This window comes from Archocentrus centrarchus, chromosome 11 (assembly GCF_007364275.1).
Source record: "Archocentrus centrarchus isolate MPI-CPG fArcCen1 chromosome 11, fArcCen1, whole genome shotgun sequence".
Classification (NCBI taxonomy): Eukaryota; Metazoa; Chordata; class Actinopteri; order Cichliformes; family Cichlidae; genus Archocentrus; species Archocentrus centrarchus.
Genome location: NC_044356.1, coordinates 25,057,466 through 25,071,471, shown reverse-complemented (window position 1 = coordinate 25,071,471; position 14,006 = coordinate 25,057,466). Strand labels below are relative to the sequence as shown.

At 42.2% G+C, this 14,006-nt stretch overlaps 2 protein-coding genes across 8 annotated transcripts in view; one reads left to right on the top strand and one right to left on the bottom strand.

The window, feature by feature from the left end:
* Positions 1–417: 417 nt before the first annotated feature.
* On the top strand, positions 418–5,940 carry yars1 (tyrosyl-tRNA synthetase 1). 2 transcript variants are annotated; one of them, XM_030740778.1, is made up of 14 exons: positions 418–542; positions 1,117–1,190; positions 1,276–1,422; positions 1,522–1,697; positions 1,817–1,946; positions 2,081–2,161; positions 3,550–3,642; positions 3,754–3,889; positions 3,991–4,076; positions 4,165–4,300; positions 4,398–4,510; positions 4,596–4,789; positions 4,887–5,028; positions 5,146–5,940. In XM_030740778.1, exons 2-14 carry the CDS (start codon positions 1,134–1,136, stop codon positions 5,254–5,256), a joined length of 1,602 nt encoding a protein of 533 aa, XP_030596638.1. In that variant the 5' UTR covers positions 418–542; positions 1,117–1,133; the 3' UTR covers positions 5,257–5,940. The 2 variants fall into 2 exon arrangements, with proteins under 2 accessions (XP_030596638.1, XP_030596637.1); XM_030740777.1 differs by having other exon boundaries at positions 4,395–4,510.
* Positions 5,941–7,374: 1,434 nt separating this feature from the next.
* nhsl3 (NHS like 3) overlaps positions 7,375–14,006 on the bottom strand; it is a 40,898-nt gene continuing 34,266 nt past the window's right edge. For 5 of the 6 annotated variants that reach the window (XM_030740772.1, XM_030740770.1, XM_030740771.1 and 2 more), the window contains 7 exons: positions 13,861–13,913; positions 13,612–13,750; positions 12,200–12,307; positions 11,937–12,100; positions 11,634–11,825; positions 8,049–11,490; positions 7,375–7,611 (listed from right to left, as the gene is read on the bottom strand). In XM_030740772.1, coding sequence (XP_030596632.1) covers positions 7,571–7,611; positions 8,049–11,490; positions 11,634–11,825; positions 11,937–12,100; positions 12,200–12,307; positions 13,612–13,750; positions 13,861–13,913 — 4,139 coding nt within the window. In that variant the 3' untranslated portion in view covers positions 7,375–7,570. The remainder of the gene's footprint in view (positions 7,612–8,048; positions 11,491–11,633; positions 11,826–11,936; positions 12,101–12,199; positions 12,308–13,611; positions 13,751–13,860; positions 13,914–14,006) is intronic. The other variant, XM_030740776.1, reaches the window with a different exon arrangement.

The following is a 14,006-nucleotide window of genomic DNA, read 5'->3' as shown; positions in this document are numbered from 1 at the left end:
TAATCCTGGTGAGACCTCATCAAGAACCATATAAAATTATCCTGGGGTTATTTATATTTAATATTCTATATATATATGGGATTATAAATCATTTCCCAGTATGACATGAATTGTTTGTGGAAGACACCAACAATTTAGATAATCCAAAAAAATCACACGTCAGGAAAAAACAAACAAAACAACCGCCAGTTTATCAAAGACAAGTGAAGTCATTCTTTAGGAGGATTACTGGAGGATTACTTTTAACACTCCAGTCATTGTATGAAAATGTTTTGCTTTTTTTCCGTATTTTTTTCAACAAAGCTCCTTTACTAGTGCAATGATATTGGCGGTAAAAAACAAAAACAAAAACAAAAACAAAAAACCTAAATAAATTAAAATAAAGAAGACATTTTCCCTGATCTTCCGGCTCTGCACTCTGAGCTCGATTACTTCCCCCTGGAGTCGATAGCAGAGCAGAGGTTGTCGCTGATGCAACACACTGACAGGTCCATTCAGCCGGTATCTCTCACACCGCTCTTTGAAAGAAGACTGATTTTGAGGTAAGTCGGCGGGCTGTGCAGGATGATTTTAAGGTAGAGCAGTATTGTTGTGAGATACGTAACAAATTTTAGCCACTAGATAAAGCAGCTAAATCGATCGAAACCGCAGGGACCAGGCAAAGTTAGCTGCACATGGTTTTCTTGCTATTCGCCTGGTTCGTCCATCCGCGGAAGCCGCCCGGTGAGATAGCCAGCATTTCCCCTTGAAGTTGGCTAAACTGTAGGCTATATGCTGAAAATTTAGCCAACTAACTGGAGAAGAAAATGTTCCTGCTTCTGCTAATTGCGACAGCCTAATCCAAAAACCCGGCGCCTTGTTTGTTGGCTAGCTTGCGTCGCTTAAAGAGCATTCCTGTGAAATTTAAGGTTTCAGCTGAATTGAGCTTATAGACAGTAAGCAAGCTGCAGTTTTGTTATGAACTAATTAAACGTGTCAGAATAATTCGCATTACTGTTTTGTTTCAGTGGTTAAAAACGGCCTCTGTAACCAAGATCAACAATAAACCGAAAGCGATTTACTGTGAGCTACCTTAGAAAAACAGCAGGAGAATGGCAGCTATTTTTTGTCTTACAGTCGGAGCACCCTGCGCCATGGCAGATCAGCTGAGTCCAGATGAGAAATTCCACCTCATCACCAGGAATCTCCAGGTGGGACACGCAGACAGTTGCCCACGCTGACTGAAGCGTACTTATAGGTCAGTCTCACAAGTCTCTGATTGTGTGTGTGTTGCAGGAGGTCCTTGGAGAAGAGAAAGTGAAGCAGGTTCTTCAAGAGAGGGAGCTGAGGGTGTACTGGGGTACAGCGACAACTGGCAAACCCCATGTAGCTTACTTTGTCCCCATGTCTAAGATAGCGGACTTCCTCAAGGCTGGATGTGAGGTGGGTGGCGCTAAGCTCACTGAGGTTTTATTTTAAGTCATTACTAATTAAAAGCTCTTATTTACCAGCTGCTTTTTTTTTCCTTCTACCTTTCCTTAGGTCACTATTCTGTTTGCAGATTTGCATGCCTACTTAGACAACATGAAAGCTCCTTGGGAGCTGCTGGAGCTCAGGGTCAAATACTACGAACAGGTCATCAAGGCCATGCTGGAGAGCATTGGTGTGCCTCTGGATAAACTCAAGTTTGTTAAAGGAACTGACTTTCAACTCAGCAGGTCAGTTTGCCGAATCAGAGGCTGATCTGATATTCACTTTTTTTCAGCTTTACGTTCTCTGAAAATAACTTTGCAGCTCCAGCTCGTACTGAAGGTGTAGGTCCTGCTATGTTTTCCAGGGAGTACACTCTGGATGTGTACCGCCTGTCCTCTATGGTGACAGAGCACGATGCTAAGAAGGCTGGAGCTGAGGTCGTCAAACAGGTGGAGCATCCTCTCCTGAGTGGTCTGCTGTACCCTGGACTCCAGGTGATAACACTGTTCCTAACAGAGTAATAACTGCTGGCATCATCACACTGTGACACGGCAGTAGATCAGGTTTCTCAGATGCATTTAGAATTAATCACAGCAACTGTATTATGTGTATGTCCTCATGCCCTCAGGCTCTGGATGAAGAGTACCTGAAAGTGGATGCTCAGTTTGGTGGTGTTGACCAGAGGAAGATTTTCACTCTGGCAGAGAAGGTATCCTTCACCTTTGAACATTTACAGGGGTTTTCCTTTAGTTTTAGCTGCACCTAACTAATAGCTCACATGAAGTTGAAGGAGAAAATACGAGGAACTGATTATGTGCAACCCAAAAGTAAACCAATGATTCAAGCCAGCGTTGCTGGAGCTCTCATTAGTTTCACTTTATATGACATGAAGAGTAAGTGGTGGATGGAATTTGCTGATGCGGTTACATATTGTTTGGCTAAGGACATGATGTCAATCCAGGTGGTTAAAAAGGAGCGCTTTAAGCAACTGATTACACATCACAGGTAGAAAATCCTTTTCAGACATTTTTCCTTGTGATGTACAAAGCGTGGCACAATAAACTAGTAGCTACAGTACTGTTGGTCATAAACACTCAAGTGTTGAGCAGTCATGTTAAACTGTAACTTAAAATTTCCAGGGAAAACATCGATACAGCACAGTATCGCGATATTTTGCTTGGCAATATTGTATCAATACAGGGACACTAAATATCAATAATTTATTACATAAATTAAAATACTGAGTGAACTTCATCTTATTGTATAAAACAGATACTGACAAAGGTGAACTCTGAGGGAATAATTTGCTGTTGAAAAAAGGTGATAAATTAGAATAAATGTTATTACAATATTCAGCATATTATAAAATTTTAAAATCACAATAACATCGTATTGTGTGGGGTCTGATTCCCACCAGAAAACAGTGCTTAGGCTACTTTTGTGCTGGTGTTTGACTTATGGTGTGTAACTACTATTGCACTATAATGCTGCTGCTGGCACCTTGTCCATTAGTCTGTCATCAGTGACAGGAGCTCAATGGAAAAGAAGGATGGAAAATGCTCATTTTTATTTGCGCTAATAAATGCTGCTGCCTGCAAGCTGCAGTCACCAAGAAAAACGTTCAGTATTGTTTTTTTTCTGTTATCATAAATATTATTGCTAATTTGCTTGAAATATTTTGATCTAATTTTGAGGCTATGTTGATAATTTTATGGAGGCTCAGGCAGAGCAGTAGGGCTCCTTCACATCCAGAGAGGAATGAGAGAGAGAGGCAGTGACTCTGTAGGCCACCGGGTGTGTAATATGCTGTAATCTCCTGTAGCTGCTGCTTCACATTGAACGGTTTGAACTGGCAGGATGCTTTTTATTGTGAGGAAGACGTGATACATTTATCCTGGTGTTAGCAGAGCTTCTTATTCAGGTTTTTACCTTTTTGACACTTTTAAGATTGCCTCTTATGTGAGCTGCTTTATTTGGTTAGGGATGAAAGTGTGATAACAGAACAGTAAAGAATTGATAACATTCATCATTGGTTTGTTCAAAGTTATGCAGCTATTTTCAGATAAACTCTAGTGTTTTACCTGTTATTTTCTGCAGTACCTGCCCTCTCTTGGCTATGCTAAGCGCGCCCACCTGATGAACCCGATGGTACCGGGGCTGACCGGAACTAAGATGAGCTCTTCAGAAGAGGTAAGGCCATATAAACTTAGTTTGTTATGGAAGTAAATGATTAGAGATTTCTGCAGAGAATTTTCTTATTAGTCCATCCATCTTTACTGTATTATCTGTTTTTGCCTCCAGGAATCAAAGATTGATCTCCTTGACTCCAAAGAGGATGTAAAGAAGAAGCTGAAGAAGGCTTTCTGTGAGCCAGGCAACATCCAGAACAATGGAGTTCTCTCTTTTGTCAAATATGTCCTCTTCCCTCTACGAGGAGGTAGAAACTCCCTCTTTAATCTCTTTCTCCAGCCTGGCTTCAGGCTTTTTTTTCAAATGTGAAAATCAAATGAGTTGATAATTTGTAATGTTGTGTTTCAGAGTTCTGCATCAAAAGGGACCCAAAATGGGGTGGAGACAAAGTTTATACTGTGTTTGAAGAAGTGGAAAAGGACTTTGCTGAGGAGGTGAGGTGCACTCTAACTGGTTTATCTGAACAATAAAATCTCCTCCTAACATGCTCTGATTTAACCCGTGGTTACTTGACGTTTATAGATGGTCCACCCTGGAGATCTGAAGGCCTCAGTGGAAGTTGCACTAAATGAGCTGCTGGAGCCAATTAGAAAGAAATTTGGGAGTCCTGAGCTCCGCAAACTCACCAGCAATGCCTATCCTGATTCCTCAAAGACGAGTCAGTGTCAAACTGCATGACTGCTATGGCTTAAAGTGGGAAATACTGTACCTTCATGCTCAGACTTAATGCTGTCTTGGATGTGTGTTATTAGAAGCAGGAGGAAAAGGTGTTAAGGCTGGAGGAGGAGGAGGTGGTGGAGGAGAGGATGATGATCTGGCCCCCTCCAGACTGGACATCAGGGTGGGCAAGGTCATCAGTGTGGAGAAGGTAAGTGATTGGCATTTGATTATAATTAGAACTTTATATTGGATCATCCATGTAGAGCTGAAGATGAGTCCTCTCCCTCGGGCAGCATCCAGACGCTGATTCACTGTACCTGGAAAAGATTGACGTGGGAGAGCCGGAACCGAGGACGGTTGTCAGCGGGCTGGTGGCCTACATTTCACAGGAGGAGCTGCAGGACAGACTGGTGTTGGTGCTGTGCAATCTGAAACCCCAGAAGATGCGTGGGATTGAGTCTCAAGCCATGCTGCTGTGTGCCTCTATGTGAGTTTAATTTTTGGGTTTATTTTTGTAAAAAGTGAAATGCAGCTCATCCCTCAGCTTTAATTCCCAACTCCTCCTATTTCTGTTTGTTTTCCAGTGAGGGGGAGCCCAGAAGGGTGGAGCCCCTAGACCCTCCGGAAGGTTCGTCACCAGGGGAAAAGGTCTTTGTGGAGGGATATGAGTCAGGCAAGCCAGATGATAGACTTAACCCAAAGAAGAAGGTGTGGGAGAAACTACAGGTATGTTCCTTTATCGGGAATGTCTATAATGGTAAACCACTGTAACTTCCCCTCTATTAAAAATCAGAGCTTTTAAAGTATGAACAATAAAATCATGTGGATTATCTGTTATCTTAGGTCGACCTGAAGATATCAGACGAATGTGCCGCTCAGTGGAAAGACAAGCAGCTGATGACCAAACTGGGACAGATCACATGTAAGACGCTCAAAGGAGGCAACATCAGTTAAATACGCAAACACGCAACTACATTCACCACTGAAGCTGCTCCCACCAGGCCACAACAAGAGTACCTTCATCAACAGATTGCCATGGCAGCAGCATCAAACTTCATCTGGATGTTTCTTGAAGAGTGAGCGCACATTGATTCCATGTGTCTTACATGTTTTACCTTGTTAGACAAATTCTGTTTCCATGCTTTTAATGGAAAAGCATATAAAATCCCAAAAGTAACAAGATAAAAATGATGTAATTAACAACTTTCGAGTCATTATTTTTCCTCTGTTTTTGGAGTTGTATAATGTTACTAATACGGATACAGAAAATGTTCAGCAACATGAAAAAAAAATGGGCCTTTTCAGTTGAAGGACTGTAGTTTTGATAGCTCATTCCTGGATGTAACCAATGAAGAATATCTCAGGTTTCTTAAAAGGGACTTTCAGTAGGTACCTGTTTTACTGTTTGCCTTCATGGTAAATGTAACCGTCAGGGCGGTGGCCAATCTGCCAAATCTAGTTAATAAGAATAGTTTTATGGGTTCCCCACATTCTATGTATATAAAAATCAATAAGCCTTGTACTATATGACGGTTGTATTTAGGCTAATGTTGCACAGAAATCTGTATCTGAACATTAGGTGTTATAAACAAACAATGCATCATCTCTAATGTGAAATAAACGCTGGCTGAAGTCTGAGCTCTGCAGAAGTGTGAATATTATTTGTATTCAATGAGACACATTTTTAAAGTATGAATGCAGGGAACTGTTTAATACACTTAAATTTTTATTTATAGAAGTAGTAACTGTACATATTTCTTTATAATCAGCAAAACATAGATTTTTGACCCTTTATGAGGGGTCAGTGTGATTCACTCATCGATTCTGCTGGGGGAAAGTGTTTTGTGCAAATATGTTGAGCTGGATTCATTTTTTTTTTCTTCCACCATAAAAAGGCTTAAGCAAAGTTTGATATACAGAGCTTTTTTTTTTTAAAGTGGACCCATTATGCTCAGTTCCAGCTGCATGTCTTTATCCTTGGACTCTAATAAAGTAATTTGCATGATTCACAGTTCAAAATACTCCTTAATTTTTTTTTTATATCTGTGTTAGTTCATCAGCCACCTGAAAGAAGCTGTTTTTGTCTCTTCCTCAGTTTAAGCCAATTTTCTCCTGATCGGCTGCCCTTTAACAGGCTTCTGTGCTCATAGTGCCAGACGCCCACCCTCACTGACATCCAAAAGTAGAAAATACTGCCTGAACCTGAGAGCCTGATGTCTCAGTTTTTGGCCTACAGGGAATACTTGTACACAGACTGGGTTCTGTTTGAAACTTTGGCCATATTTAATATGAGCATCCACCACTATAACATGAAAATACAGAAAAACATAATAGGTCCACTTTTTAAAACACTGACATCCTGCTCCAGTGTAACGATCCTCCAGGGCCAGTCACCACAGTCGTAGCCCTAAAAGTGGTTTTCAGATGAAATAAATTCTTAAATATTTCATATTTGGTAGGAAAAGGTGACTGACAGTGCTACTAGTGAAAACAATCACACATAAATAAATAGGATACTGTTGGGCTGGCTTTACCGATACCCAAGAATTGTATAAAAAGCATCTAATTGACATTTGAGCAACTCCTGTGTTTAGATGCTTTTATTCCATCAAGTCTTAACTATTTATCATATGTTGTTTACAAAAGTGCATTTCTCTCAGGAAAAAGAAAAACACTAAATTCTGGAGTATGCAGCATCCCTTATTCTTAAATGCTTTTCCACAACTGAAAAGCAGGAATGAAGCTAAGCTTGGTTATTTCTTCACTCAGTCTACGTAAGGAATGGATAACCTGGCCTACAATGGATGCCTTTGTCAGACAATATTGCAATATATTACAACAGTGGGGAAAAGAGACAATCTATGTACAGAATTTTGTTTTTCCGAGACAAATAATTTTCTGAGTTGCAATTAACACTACCTAACGGAACCTCTGGGAGGCGATCTCACACAAGCCAAAGATTTGCAATCCAGCTAATGTACAGCACTTCACCCTGAGGGACCTCAGTAGGACATAAACTACACTTTAGAAAAATACTCCGGAATAAAGCTATCTTAAGAAATCGGGAGTGGCATTTTTTTTTTTTTTTTGCATAAATATTAAGGAAGGCCATAACAGGCTAAGGCTTTTTGGAAGAAACACACGCCAACACTTAGATAGTTGAGCTTAATGTCTCTTAGTATCAGTCAGTCTTTGCTGGGAGTTGTCCTTTTTTCCTGCTTGTTCCCCGCCATCAGTATGGTTCTTGGTTAATCACTGAAGAGGTCTTTCAGAACAGTGTTTCAATTGTGTCTGCTGTCACTCTGGTTGCTGTAGGGGGAAGACAAGAGATGGTCAGACATTACAGCATCACCATAACACAGTTACAGGAACATGCTTAATGAATATTCCTTCCTAATCTAATTGAATCCCCGAGACATGACCACGAGCTTCAGGTTATGGCTAATAAAGCACATGCTTACACATTTAACTGGAAAAAATCAGTAGGAAAACCAGCAGGATCTGCATTGTGCTTGTGCAGGACATGGCTCTGCATTTTTTTTTTAATGGAGAGTACAGAACATGTTTCTAAAACAGTAAACTGCTTTGCTGTTATAAATCATGCAAGAATTTACATTCTGCAGAGTTATGAGAGTTATTGATTTATGCTGGTACTAAACCAGCCTTGATGGCTTTGTTAACTCAGCACCAAAACCACTAATGAAGGCACAAATATAATGATAGAAGGTCATGGTTACTGTACTTACTTGTTTCAGATGTGTTTATTCCACTAATATGTTCTCCTCCTATTGCTCCATTTCCTTTGACATTGAGCTCCATCTTCGCCAAAGAATTTGGAAGACTTGGTGAAGGGTCGACGCTGCTCTGCATTGGCTTCTTGGCTACAGGTGGAGGAACTTTATCGCACTTTACTCCATCAAATGAGAAAGCAGCAGCTTTTGATTGGTCAGACACCTGCATGAGCTCAGCTGCCAAGCTTTGCTTCAGACTTGCCTGAACCTCTGGGGATGAGGTAGTCTCTATGACAACCTTTTTTGTGCTCCTAGAGAAGATAAAGCTGGCAGTAGAGGCTGGAGACTTGTGCATGTCATATGCTTCGTGTGATTTCTGTGGCGTAGCTCCTGGTTCGCTGACACAGCCAGAAGTCGGTGATTTCACACACAGTCTGGAAGGTAGACCGTCTCTTGAAGACATTGCTGCAGTTTTCATCCTTATGGCTTCCTGCAAGCGCATTGAAGGACTGGTCATTGTCACAGAGGATGTTTTAATAGCCTGAGGGGGAGATTTCAGTGACAAAGACTTGCGGATGGGCTTTTGAGGGATGTTTTGAGATCCTTGGATTGAACCTGGGCAATTCTCCTTAACTGGTGCTCCCTCATTTGTGGGCTTGTCCTCTGATGGACATTTCACCTGATCCTCAGTCATGTTGACTGATCTGAGTCGAACCATTTGAAGCAGGGAAGGGGTGACAAGAGGAATGTTAGCATCCTCTTTAGGAATGGGAGCACTTTTGTGGCGGGAGAGGAGCTCCTTGGACCTGGCATCTCGATTTGCTAGGCTGGGGTGTCTTCTGAAATTAACACCATGGGTTAAATTATCTGCCGGTAGAGGAGGTGCTACTGGCACAGTCAGAGCTGAAGACTGAGTACTGATGGACACAGAGGAATCTTCAATTTGCAGCGAAGCTCGCTTCTGAAAACTGCTTAGAGGATCTACAGCTGTGTTTGATACTGGACTTTCTGCTTTTCTCATTGTTGGTATAAGAGGCGATTCCACTGGTGGAGGTGAGACAGTCTCTGAAACAGATGAAATATTCTGCACTACTTGGCAAGAAATCTCACAAGGTTTAGGTTTTGACATTTGCATGTCAATCACAGGTTTTGTGTCATTTATAACTGGTTGTTGAATAGCTGGGTCTAAATTTGAACTTTGTACAGTCTGCACTTTAGGGTCGCCCAACTCTGTGATGCAACCATCCAGCACATCTGGTACACTGTCAGTTATGAAGGATGGAGGAGGAGGTGGAGGAAAGTCAGCCTCATCCACTCCATCAAATACGGAGTCCCCTTCCAAAGGAGGTGGTGGAGGTGGCCAAGAGGACTCTAAAATGTGGATCTCCTCCTGTACCCTTTGTAACTCGTTTGGAGGTGTAGATACTGATGAGGGAGGTGTTTTCCTTGATGGAGGAGGTGTTGGGTGGTATGCAGGGGGAGGGGTAGGTGGTGGAGAAACCTTAGTGATTTTAGGGACCTCTATTGAAAGTCTTTGCATGGATCGGACCTCATTTCTGTCCATCTCGATCTCGCTATTATCAACTAATGCTGTTACACCATTCTGTAAACATGTGTTCTCAACATTTATAGTAACCTCTGTTATGGTACGCATTTCATTGTTCTCTTTCTCCAGTGACTTCCCTGCCAAGACCATTTCCCCTCTCTGCAGTACTGTCATGGGTTTCTTCATGACAGGAGGGGGCTCTTTCTTTGGAGTTGTCCCTTGAATCTGTGGCTTCTTCACGACAAAGCTACTACTCTGTTCTTGTTGCTGAACATCTACACTTGCTTTTCCTTTTTCCTGGGCTAACGGTTCTCCTTGTTCTGGATATTCCCTACCCCCCTGCCCCGTGTGGACACTGTCAGGATGCACTGATGACAGTTCCTCAGGCTTATCTTTGTTTTCTGACAATTCTATGACAGGTTTGTCTGTAGGTGTCTGTATTTCATCCAAAACCTGGATCTCTTTCCTAGTTTCAGTCTGGGTACCTACCGCGCTACTTGTGCTTTCCTGTATTTGTGCTGCTTTTTCTTTGACATTAGGGCATGCCCCACACAGGAGCTCAAAGGTGCGTCTGTTGTGAACCCATGTCTCTGGAGGAGGAGGACATGGTGCTTTGACTTTAGGAGGTGGTGGGATGTTCAATAGCTCTTTGACTTCCTCACTAAAAGTTGAGGAATCATTCTTCAGTGCAAGTTCTTTTGTAGCAACAGTTAATGAAGATCCCTGTGGCGGCTGATTTGGGCTACACACGGATACATCCGTAGTGGCAAGCTCAGATGTACCAGATGATAAAGATGTAACTGAGGATGAAGGAGAAGCTGCTGAGGATGAGGCTCGCGACACTGATCTTTCTGGCTTGACTGGCTTCTTCTTCTGCTTGTCCGGGGAGGCTGGGGAGATCCCCTTTGGGGAAAGCGTTGGAGTGCCACTCTGACTAGAGTAACCACTAGATGGAGAAATGGTCCGTTCGAATTTCCCCTCTTCTGGGGAAATTTTTTGTGGGGAGGAGCTAGATTCTGGAGATACCTCTGTTTCACCAGCTTCCTTAGGAGAGGCCTGTGTGGAAGTTAGAAGAGTGGAGGAAGAATCTGGTGAGCTGGACCCAGGGAAGTTTGATATAGGTTCAGGCATCTTAGTGTGATTTGTAACCAACTTTGTCTGATCCTTTGTTACCATCTTTTCTGTAGTCACTGTCACCTCCCCAGAAGCAGAGTCATTGAGACCTTTGCTGTCCACAAGAACCCTGGAGTTACCTCTAATCTTGTTACCGTGCAGAGAGTTTGTTCTCCGTGGTGGTGCTGGGGGTTGCTTGGTCTTCATAACTGAAAGGCTACGTTTCTTTTTATTCTTTGCTTGCTCTCCAGCAGCCACAGCCCCCGATGCACTAGATTCCAACCCTGGTCCTGTAACAAGGTTTTCACTTTTATTGCTAGGGTCGCCAATCACACTAACTGAGTTACGGAAACTGACAAGGTCCTGATCCCCACCAGTTTGCTTGGTTTTGCTCTCCTGCCCATTTAGACACACTCTCTGCGAGGAGTTACTGCTTTGTATGCTGCTCTTGGAGGACAATGGAGATGGGTTTGAAATAATGGTCTCAGAAGACTTAGACTCACTCCAGCTTGACCCTGAAGCTGATGTGGCCATCAGCGTGGAGTCATTGTGATAATTATTTGTCTGGGAACTGTCACCATCTGATCTTCTGGACAACAAAGGGCTGACTGACGAATCCCCAGATGTCAGGCTGCTTTTGCTTACAGTGCGAACACTACTGCCATGGTTGACACTGCTGCCACGAGTCCGGCTGTTACTGCGGTCAATCTCAATGACTTCAACTGATGCTGGCAGGACAGCATTAGGAATGATTGTAGATAAGTAAGTGGCCTGTGGAGAGACAGACATCACTGGGCCCTGGACAAAAACAAAAATAGGTGTTTCATACGTAAATGTCACGAATACCCAATTAAAAAAAAAAAAATCAGGAATTAAAGGCAAAAATCATGCAACTAATTTTAAGGCCATTTTCATATCCAGCAGTGTTATATCATTCCTACCTGGGGTTCCTGGAGATAATTAAACACCGAAGGAGAGAATGAGGTGGAAGTTGTCATGCTAGGTACTGCAAGGGATTTGGGTCTCAGGTTGGAGGTGGGGCAGAGATGGGACCCAAAGTCCTGGTGGTTGAAGGATTGCTCATCTACTGCCTGGAGGTGCTTCCTCACCAGTTCTTCGTCTCTGAATGTCTGCTTAGGAATAAAGAGTGGAGCATTCTTGAAATATAAAAACACATTAAACTTATAACATACTGTACATCAAGTCTATTTAGAATGAATAATTCTTTCTGGAGAACTCTTTACCTCCAGCTCTGAAAGGTGTACCCTTGCTCCCAATGTATTTGCCACTGGAGTCCCATCAACTGTTGAAATAATAACCACACCTGATGAATGGCTGTCACTGATTTGCCTGTTGTTAGAGACTTCGGTAGAAACAAGTGGCTGAAAGGTGGAGCTTCTGTTTAGAGCTGTGAAGAAGGTGGATCACTGTGAGCAACATTTTGGTATCAAAGATGCATGATGTGGTGCTATTTCCCAGCCAACAAAGACAAATGCTTTGAACGTACCAAGTTCTTTCTGGACCTGGTTGGGAATACCCATGATGGTGGTTCTCCTGGTCCTCTTCCTGCTCTTATCCAGTCTTTTGACTGGATTCAGGGGCTTGAATGTAGAACCTGAAAAGAAAAGAAACAAGACTAAGGCAACATTCACACGTACGTGTTTCAGGCTTCAATGTTCTTGTCTTACTGACTTTGATGCCACACACTAACAAACTGAATTGTGGATCCTTTTGTTTTGCTGCTTGTGCTGTAGAATTGAGAAAAGTTCAACTTTTCAAGCCCCATGGAATAAATGTGATTTGATAGGCTGGAACATGTTCCAGCCTATCAAATCACATTTATTCCAGCGTTCCTGTCACTCGCCAGTCAACTCGTGTCATAAAAAGACAGAGTGGGGACAGCTGATGCATCCTGTTGCTTCAATATGAAAAGGAATGGGAAGTTTGTTGTTGATCTAATCACATAATTTGTTCATTTCTGTTCTTGCTAAGTGATTAGTCGTGGTCATTATGATGGACCAGCAAATGTCAAGTACTCCCATCACAAGAGGTTTAAAACAATGCGCTTGTGCTAATTTGTCCTAAGAGTTTATATTCATGTTTGCAGTTCTGTGAGGCTCTACTCAAGCTAAATGCTCCTATCAGCACACTAGCATGCCTATAATGATAATGCTGGCATGGTAATTGGCTGCAAGTATAACAATATTCAACTTTTTTGGTTTAGCCCTTTAGGATGAAAACTTTTGACAATTAGTACCAAACAGTACGATTAAATGTATGAGATATCTTTAGTTTTGCAAGTAATACATGCCTTAACCATGTTCACATGCCTAAATGCACTGAGTTGCTGCCATGTGATTAGTTGATCAGATATTTGCATTAACAAGCAGTTGAACAGGTGCACCTAAAAAAGTGACCAGATACAACATAATGCTGAAGTACTGGGAGCACTGTATTACCAAACTGTCTTTTCTTGGTAGTTTTCAAAAGTTTTCTTTTAAATGTATGATCAGAATATCAACTAGACTCACTGCATGCACACACATAGAATGGCATGCTTTGCCTTTCAGCTGTGATGTGCAGAGCTGCTGTGCTGTCTTCAGATGCTTAGAACTCCGAGTTACAGAAGAAAAAAAAAATTCAACTGAGCATAAGAGTGTGTGAGTATGAGTGTGTGTCTGTGTATCAAGTTCCTCTTCCTTTGATTTCACACCATAACTGCAGAGGCACCAAGCAGCTGGAATGAGACGTGCATGCTAAATAAGTACCCACCTATGATTCATCTTAAAGCAGTAAATTCAGGAACAAAGCTCAAACTGCTCTCACGGGTACTATGATTAGCTCCTATTTCTCTAAGATGAAGACGATACATATCCTTTCTTTCCAGGTTCTACACACACAAACAGATCTGTTGCTTACCTTGGTGGGTAAGCACAGGCCTAGTCATCGCAGCAAAGGTTACTGTGCTATCGGTATTCCCAGAGGTGGGTCTTGACTCTGAAGACACATCTCTGTCTTTGGAGCTGATATCCTTCTCCGGACGGAGAGTGTCTGTGGACTGTAGGGATACACGCACAGACACACACAGAGTTATTTAGTCAGGTGACAATCTTTGCTTTGAGGAAGAGGGTGGGGGGGGATAATCCACAGAGCTTTGAGGACACTTACAGCAATGCTTTCATCGTCAGGAAAGTTCACTCCATTCTTGTGTTCTGAGAGAGCTAAACAGACAAGGTTAAGATGCAGATTTTGACAAACCTGAAACTCCATCTCCAGTTATTCATATATGTATATATATATATAGAAGATCACCA